The sequence below is a fragment of the Dendrobium catenatum genome, unplaced genomic scaffold, assembly GCF_001605985.2.
Source record: "Dendrobium catenatum unplaced genomic scaffold, ASM160598v2 fragScaff_scaffold_665, whole genome shotgun sequence".
NCBI lineage: Eukaryota > Viridiplantae > Streptophyta > Magnoliopsida > Asparagales > Orchidaceae > Dendrobium > Dendrobium catenatum.
Genome location: NW_021319127.1, coordinates 912,502 through 922,037, shown reverse-complemented (window position 1 = coordinate 922,037; position 9,536 = coordinate 912,502). Strand labels below are relative to the sequence as shown.

The window sequence follows — 9,536 nt, the reverse complement described above, 5'->3', positions numbered from 1 at the left end:
GAAGTTAGAGAGGCTTTAAAGAGAGTGAAGGGTGGAAAAGCTGTTGGACATGATGATATTCCAATAGAGGTGTGGAAATGCTTAGGAGATGAAGGAATTTCTTGGCTTACTAAACTTTTTAATACTATTTTGAAGACTAAAAAGATGCCAGATGAGTTGAGAATGAGTGTGTTAATTCATATTTTTAGGAATAAAGGTGATGCACAAGATTGTGCGAATTATAGAGGAATTAAGTTAATGTGTCATACTTTTAAAACTATGGGAGCGAGTTATGGAACATAGGTTGCGGTGTGATACTAATATTTCTCAAAATAAATTTGGATTCATGCCTGGTAGGTCGACTATGGAAGCTATACATTTATTAAGAGGTTTGATGGAGAAATATAGAGAAAGTAAGGAGGATCTATATATGATATTTATTTATTTAGAAAAAGCATATGATAAGGTTCCAAGAGAAGTGCTTTGGAGAGTTCTTGATAAGAAAGGAGTTAATAACGCTTATATTCAAATCATTAAAGATATGTATGCAGGAGCTATTGCTTGTGTTTAAACACAAGGTTGTTTGACCAAGTATTTCTCTATTTCAGTTGGGTTACATCAAGGATCAGCCTTAAGCTTATATTTTTTTTGCTTTAGTCATGGATGTTCTCACTAGACATTTGTAAGAGGATGTACCTTGGTGCATGCTTTTTGCTGATGATATTCTTCTTGTTGATAAGACTAGAGAGGGAGTTGAAGGTAAACTTGAATTATGGAGGTCAACCTTAGAGTCTAAAAGTTTTCGCTAGTAGATCTAAAACGGAATTTTTTTTTTTTGAGAAATGCTAAGTAGTAATAAAATTAAAAAGCACCAAAGAGCCTAGATACAAGCTAATGAGGAACCAACCATCTTTCACATTCTTCCTTTACAATTTGAACAAAGGAAGAAGGAAGGTTGTTTTCAAGAAAGAAATCCCAATCAAAATCAAATGATAAAGCTAAGTTAGCACAATAATCTGCTAACTTATTACAATTGCGTCTAACACAATTAAAAATAAGATTATTGTAATTGCTAAAGAATAAGAGGTCTTCATCTTCCAAGTTCTCTCTGACCTTCTTCTGTTTGCTATGCAATTGATGAAAAAATTGGAGAACATTCTTATTATCCCCTTCCACTATGATACCTTTCGCTTCTCGTGTCCATCCTTGCAAGATTTCCTTCACGGATTTGAATGTTGAAAGTTCCATTCGTGCAATGCCCCAATGCAGTTTCCTTCGTCCAAAAGCAAAGACAAACCTTCCTTTGTCATCTCTTACTATCCCACCGATACCAGCCATACAATTCTCTTTAACTACTCCATCAAGATTAATCTTTAACCACTCAGGTGGAGGAGGATGCCAATAATCTAAGAACAGTCCTTTGGACCGATAAACACCCCAGTGATCTGAGCGGTAAATACCCTGTTTTGCTGAGCTATAGAAGCTTAAAACTGAAACTGCAATCATGACATTGTTGCTTCCAGTTTTTCCATGTTTTACCTTGCACCTATTATTCCAAACAAACCATAATAGCAATGCGTATATCCTTGCTGTCAACACATCCTCCTATGTTAATCTTTTAATTCCTTGTAAGAAATCTCTCCAATTACAGAAATCTGGAATTCTAAATCCCCAGCCTCTTAATACCTTGCTAACTTTCACAAGTATTAGACAATTAGACGTGACATGATCAAGATCTTCAATCACCCCACATCCCATAGGACATAAGCAATTACCCGAAAGCTTTCTCCTAAAGAGAAAATCTTCAGTAGGAATAGCATCTCTACACAACCGCCATAAAAACAGTTCCACCCGAGCATTAATCTTCAGCTTTTGAATCCATGTTAACAAATCCCCTGTCATCACTTCTTTAAGACTATCTTCCATCAACAATGCTGAGATAGTTTTACCGATGAACTGAAGCTTCAATTCCATGTGGTCTTGAATTGCAGTATTGTAGATCTGTACTCCAATCATCCTCACAAGGTCTTCACCGAAGCACTGTCTAAGTTTCCTGAAATTCCATTTGCCATCCTCTATGAAGTATTCATGAGTAGAATTTTCATCATCAATGCATCCCACAAAAGTTGGCCATTTAAGTAGACTCTTGTCCAAAATCCATGCATCCTTTAATACATTAATGCTGGAACCATCTACGACTTTCCATCTTACAAACTTTTTAAGAGCTTTCCATCCACTAGTAATGATCTTCCATGAATTCGATCCTCCTTTAAACTCCTCCTTACTCCACCACCTTTCACCATATTTAGCTAGCAGGGTTCTATTCAACAATGTATTTGGTTTCTCAAAGAGATTCCATGCAAACTTTGCTTTAAGCGGCCCAATTCTGGTCATTGCTGATTGAAGACCCCATCCACCACATTGCTTTGGTCTATACAACATCTCCCATGCCACATAATGCAAACCGTGGCTTCTATCCATTTTATTCCAGTGAAGTCTCTACAGAGTTTTTCGAACTCATTTAAAGTTCTCATTGGGACAAGAGAGTGAGAGATTAAGAAAACTTGTAAAGCAAGAAGAACAGTTTTTACCAAAATTAATCTTCAAGCTAACGACATATATCTATTTCCCCAATCATTTATTTTTTTAATTGTTTTATCCAATAGCATTTGGAAATCAGCCTTTTTTAATCTTCTTAAAGCAATTTTGATTCCCAGGTATTCTAATTCTTCCACCATTTTGAATTCCAGCAACTTTGATATTTGATTCTTTCTCCTTACCACCGATTTGCCAAAAATCAAAGATGATTTTTGTTGATTAATATTCTGCCCGGTCCATTTGCAGTAGTTTCTTACAATGTTTCTCATCTTCTTAACATTTTTTAATTTTGCATATGAAAACAACAACACATCGTCTGCGTACAGAATATGTGTAATCCTTGGAGCTTTGGAGCAAATTCTGATTCCCAAATCCCTTCCTATGCTGTAAAAAACATTGGTTAATAGCCTAGAGCTTATAATAAACAAGAATTGAGAGAGTGGGCATCCTTGCCGAAACCCACATCTTCCCTCAATCCAATTTGATCTTGTCCCATTGATCAATATAGAGAATTTGGGATTGGAAACACATTCCATAACCAATCCAAGAAACCTGTCCGGGAATCCCAACTCCATCATCATCTTCTTTAAAGTTAACCAACACATACTATCGTATGCTTGTTCCATATCCAATTTGCAAGCCTTTGAATGCCTTAGTTTACTGAAAACCTCTTGAGCTAATAAAAGATGATCAGAAATAGATCTCCCCTTTACAAAAGCCACTTGCTCTTCAGATATGATCCTTGGAATCACCAATAACATTCTGTTTAAAATTACTTTAGCCACAATCTTATAAATATAATTACATAAACTGATTGGACGAAAGCTAGAAGGAGTTAAAGGATTCGTAGATTTAGGAATAAGCACAACCAAAGTATCTTTCCAATCTTTACTCATCTTTCCTGAAGAGAAAAAGTGTCTTACTGCTCTATAAACATCTTCACCAATGATCTCCCAAAAGCTTTTGAAAAAGGAATGTGACAAGCCATCACAACCCAGAGCCTTATTGTTCCCTAACCTCATAACAATCTCCTTAAGTTCAACCACTGAAAGCTCCCTTCTCAACAAAATTTTGTCATCTTCTTCCAAAACCATCAAAGGATCCGGCCAGTTCTCCAAACTGCAATATCTATCCCTCCATTTATCTTGAAAGAATCTGAAAAAAACTTCTTGCACTTCCCTAGGATCTTCGGTGAGCAAGCTAGCAGAATTCTTCACTTGAGAGACCCAATTAGCACTCCTCCTAAAAACAGAATATATGGAGTGTAATTTTAGTAGTAATAACCTAATGCGGGGATTATGACTTTGGGAAATCTAGTCATTAATAAGAGTATACGTTTTAGATATCTTGGATCTATTGTTCAGAGTGATGATGAAATAGATGGGGATATTATCAGCAGAATTCAAGTTGGATGGTTGAAGTGGAGGAATGCATCGGGCTTGTTGTGTGATAGAAAAGTACCCCTCAAATTGAAGGGAAAATTCTATAAGATGGTGGTGAGGCTTGCAATGCTTTTTGGTGGCGAATGTTGGCCATTCAAAGAGAAGCATAATACTAAGTTAAGTGTGGTAGAGATGAGGATGCTCAGGTGGATGAGTGGCTTTACTCTTAGAGATAGGATACGAAATGAGCTTATACGTGAAAAGGTTGGCGTAGCTCCAGTGGTTTGTTCACATAAAACGGTGGCCTTCTGATGATCCGGTTAGGAGAGTAGAGGTCTTAGATTTGACTTATGTTAAGAAAGGTAGAGGCAGACCTAAAAAAACTTGGTTAGAAAATATTAGGAATGACATTTCTTTATTAGATTTAAATGAGAATTTGACTTTTAATAGGACACAATGGAGGAAAATGATTCATGTAGCCGACCCCACGTAATGGGATAAAGGCTTGATGTTGTTGTTGTTGTTGTTGTTGTAGGGCATGTTTGGGGCAATTATTTGGTTGTCTCCATTAATTTGAAGTTTGCATATTCTTATCATGAACTGGCCTCTCTGCACTGCAGGATTAAGGCTTAAATTAATCCTTTTTGGATATCGCATTGATGGAATATCTCATTCATTTCTATGCTTTTTTATCTATTTGGTTATAAAGTATGGAAGAATTCCAGCTTTCCAAGCTAATCTTAATTAACATATCATTTTCCGTCCTTGTAATTTTTTTTGTTATACAAATACAAATTTTTGCATATGGAAGTGCTGTTTGTAGTTTTGAAATGTTAGGACTGCAGTTATCAACAGGATTTGCCCTTTATTAACAGATTGCATATGCAAAATGCTTACCATGGGAGAACAAGATTACTAGTACCCACATTGATGAGGGAGCTTTCAAAGCATCCATCATTGATTGGAAAAATAGTTGCCTTTCAGCAGCTAAAAATGCAAGGCTATTGTATCAACGAGCTTTACACCTGACCCCATGGCAGTCCAATATCTATGCTGATATTGCAATCACAATTGATCTCATTTATTCTCTGCTAGAGAGAGAAAAAACAGATCATGATACTCGGTACTGCTCCTTATGTTGAATAACCTCAGTGTTCTTTTCATATTTCTGGTAACATGTTAACTTTTCATGCTATATTCACCAGGCAACTATCAGAGAGGATGTCTTTGGGGAGCTTAATGTTTGAGGGAGTTAATTGTGATTTTTGGGTTATACTGGCCTGTGTAACCAATGATTATGCATTGAAGCAGCATGCTCTTATCAGGGGACTTCAGCTGGATAATTCTTTGGCTGTATCATGGGCATACCTTGGGAAGGTAATCGTGGTAGATCTTATTTTTATAAGAAGGGATCTAATATCTCTGTTGTTCTGTTTTGCAGCTTTACATGAAACTAGGTGAAAATCATTTGGCTACTCAATCATTTGATCGTGCTAGAAGTTTAGATCCCTCTTTAGCATTACCATGGGCTGGCATGTCAGTAGCTTCTCATGACCGGTAATTTTCTTTCTGCTATTGAACACTTGATCTGGTGGACATATACTAGGAGCCCCCCTTTTTCTAATACATTTTTCTTTGAAGGAACTACTCCCTGAGTGAAGCCTATGAAAGTTGCCTAAGAGCTGTGCAGATAATGCCTGTATGTACTTTTCAGTCATCTTTATTTCATGTATTTGGCAGTTGCATGGCCAAGAGGGTATTTCTTAACTGGTAGCACCATCTAAGATAATCTGCAGTTGTGCTATTATTGATTACGTATTTTCTTTACTGTTTATGTAGCTTTAGTAGTTACAATATTAAGCCTTATGGTTTAGTCAGAAAAATATGGTTTTATAAGATTATAGAAAGCTTGTTTGATGAGGACATCAGATTTCAACACGTGTACCGTCGTCAGAGATGCAGAACGACGGCTACGATCCAGAGCCTTTATATTTGATTTATTTTGTATTTTATTTGTTCTCGCATTTTATTTTCCTAGTTTACTCCTGTGGGTGCTGAGTCGCTATTGTAGCCCTAAGGGCATTTGTGTCTTTCTAGTCTTGTTTCATTTTTGGCCTATTTATAGGAGGCCTCTTGCATTGTACTAGTTGATGAATGATGAAATGAAATTTCAGTTTTCTTTGAGTGATCTCTTAGTGAGTTCGTGAGAGGAGAGACCCAAGGAGGGTAAAGGCAATACACGTCAATCTTGATGGATTCCAAGATTTGCGGTTCTTCAATCTTTCTTTTCTTTTAATTTTCTTGCATCAAATTCCCTCCCCTAAACTTCCCGTCCGCCGGCCTTATCCCCCCAAAGCTTTTCTTTGTAATTTTCCCTAACCCGAGCCCCTCCCCTTGCCGCCGGCCTCCTTGGGCCTCCCAAGCCGCCGACCATCACCCACCTGATCGCCTGCCTCCCTCCCACATCCTTCCCTCTCCACACATCTAGCCGCCGGCCCACCTCCCAAGCCCCAAATTTGAAATTCAAATTTCAAATACTCATTTACTCACTTTCCTAAAATAAATTTGGTCAATTTGGAAAGTTTCTTATTGTGAATTCATTTAAAAATTTGAATTCAAATAGTTTCTTATTGTCTAAATCTATGATAGGAAACCTCTCTAATTGATTTAAATCTGATTTAAATTTCAGATTTTGATATTACTCCTTAATTAACTCCTTGGGGCCCACTCAATTAAACCAAATCCCTCTCCCCCTCTCTCTATTAGGCCGGCCACCTAACCCCTCTCCCTCTCTCTCCTATCTCATTAATTACCACCAATTAAATCCCCCTAATCCCCTCATAACCGCCGGCCCCTTTATAGCATTAATTTGAATTTTCAAATTAATTCCCTCCAATTCAACTTAACTTGAAATCTAATTTCAGATTTCTAAACATCTCACCAAATCCCCAACTAGCCCTAGCCGCCCCCTTCACCTCCTCCCACCCGAACCTCTCCTCCCTCCTTTTCTCCTTGGTCGATTCCCCCCCAAGTGTCGGTTCCTCCACCACAACGTTATACACATGACAAGGATCTCCCATGATCATGTATGGCCGATCCAGAGCATGACCACATATTTGTGTTCGACTATCAAGGGGATATCGACGTCATCCGATCTTCGTTCTTCGACGTTGGATTCGGATTCGACCACACCGTCGAGGATTACCTAAACCGTATTCTTCCCCATCTAGTGGACGTCCTCGAAGAGCAACTACCTACGGAAGAGTGGATAATCACCGGGCGCCCACCCTCTCCCCCATCTCTGGCTCCTTCCCCGGCAACTAGTCCCCTCGACATCATTTGTCTATTAGTGGCATCCTTAAGCTTGTGTGCAATCCTCTTCCGCTAAGCCGAGTGATATCAAGAGTGTATGTGAGGGACTTCGAGGTGAATGATTTAGATCTTAAACCGTGGATTTTTGTTAAGTGCCATTTGCTTTAAGATTTATTTGTTTGTGTAATTTTGTTAATCTCTTATTGCTTTTAATTGTAATCAATTGACATTACTTAGTTCTTTCGTGAAAATTTTCTAACGATTTATCTTGAAACACATTCGTTTATACTTAGCTACGCAAAGTTCACAAGTTATTAATTTCTTACAAGCAATTCTTGTTTCGTATTACATCATATTTGGTATCATAGCATGGTAAGCATGTCTTGCATGTGCTAGAAGTTCTTAGGAGTCTAGTTAACCTTTCCGACATCACTTATCATATCATTGCTTAGTTGTTTTTCAGTTCTCTGTTTTCTCTGCTGTACAATAAATTTCTGCACCATTTTCATCATTTTAAGCAACTCTATTTCATTGTTTAAGTGCTTTCCTTGTCACAACAGCATCCTTAATTGCTTAGGTTGCTTAAACAAACCTTATAGGTTGCTGTCCAAGTTTTTCCTGCACCAATTAGTGGCATTTAGGTGAGTCTAGGCTGTGTTTAAGTGCTGTCCACACACTAGGACCCTCCCAAAACGCTTAGACAACTTGGACCCTTGCTGTACCTTGCTGTCCTAATCATTCATGCATCATTTAGAGACTTTAGGAGTGTTGACCTGTATACGACGGTCTACAGAAAAAAAAAAAAAATTTCGCGTACCTGTTCGGACATCCAACGACGCTCTTCGCACGATCTCTCCATACCGACGTCGTGTCTATGCACGATCTTCGTCCAAATCGCGTTGATAAAGGGATATGAGCGGTACCTCATTTCGACTCCGGCTCCCACGATCCCTCTCTCCCTCTCGCAGTTCCCTCGTGAGATCTGCTCGGCTTCTCTCGACGACCTCCCCTCTCAGTGAGATCGGAAGCTACGACATTTGATAGGAAGCAACGATCGGAGCTCGATCGCTGAGAAGGTAACTTTCTCATTGTTAGGCTCCTTCCCGGACGTTCGACTTTGCTCCTTCGAAGACTTTCCTTTTGAGCCGGATCGTAAGCCACGCATCTCGATCGGAAGCAACAACAGGATCTCGCGGCTGTGGAGTAACCCCTTTCCTCACTCGTGCTTCTCCAGTCCTTCGTGGCCGTGCGAGTTCGCTCCTTCGACGAGCTTCCTTTCTGACCGATCGGAAGTTACTACATTTTGATCGGAAGCAAGCAGAGGAGCTCGCTGGCTGCAGAGATAACTTTCTCCCTTTCGAGCAGCTTCTCCGACTCCTTGGCCGCCCGACTTCGCTCCCATCGACGACCTTCCCTTCCAGTCAGATCGGAAGTTACGACATTTTGATCGGAGCTAACCACGGGAGCTCGCCATGAAGATAACTTTCTCCCTTCGGCGCCTCTTCTTCAGCTCCTCCGTGACTGTTCGACCGCTCCTTCAACGACATTCCCATCCTGTAGGACCGGAAGCTACAACATTTTGATCGGGATCAACGACGGGAGCTCACGGGCAGTGAAGGTAACTTCATCCCTTTCGTGCACTTCTCGGCCAAATCCCGTCTTTATTTTAATTAAAATTAATTTTTAATTAATGTTAATTTTAATTATGTTAATTAATTATAATTAGTATAATTAATTAAAATTAGTTTTAATTAAATAATTATAATTAATGTTAATTAATTATAATGATTTAATTAAATTAATTTTAATTAATTATAAAATTTTTTAATTAATTACAATTAATTTTTATTAATTAATTAAATTTAATTAATATTAATTAATTCTAGTTAATTAAAGATAAATATGATTAGTTATTTTAATTAATTATATAAATAATTAATTACTTTAATTAATCATAAACATAATTAATTAAAAATAATTATAGTTAATAATTAATTATAATTAATATTTTAATTGAAATAAAATAAAATAAAAAAATGCCTGCCCCTTTTTGCCTCGATCCTCGAGCCGACACCGCCGATAGTCACCGACGACGACCCCTGCCTGACTTCAAAGTATAAATTTCTAACTTAAACCCCGTCCTCGACGCGCTTGACGCGCCGGTGGATCTCCTATACGCGCTCTTGTAGCACGGTGGGGGAGAATCCGGTGCGACATGTGCGACGAGGCGGGTAAGCCCTATACACGCTCTTGTAGCGTGGTGGG

General features: G+C 38.5%; 1 protein-coding gene across 1 annotated transcript in view; it reads left to right on the top strand.

Annotated features, from left to right (window-relative positions):
* LOC110111294 (tetratricopeptide repeat protein SKI3) overlaps nucleotides 1-9,536 on the top strand; it is a 108,658-nt gene that overhangs the window by 36,936 nt on the left and 62,186 nt on the right. Inside the window, exons 10-13 of the mRNA XM_020843091.2 lie at nucleotides 4,835-5,082; nucleotides 5,165-5,336; nucleotides 5,401-5,516; nucleotides 5,601-5,658. Coding sequence (XP_020698750.1) covers nucleotides 4,835-5,082; nucleotides 5,165-5,336; nucleotides 5,401-5,516; nucleotides 5,601-5,658 — 594 coding nt within the window. The remainder of the gene's footprint in view (nucleotides 1-4,834; nucleotides 5,083-5,164; nucleotides 5,337-5,400; nucleotides 5,517-5,600; nucleotides 5,659-9,536) is intronic.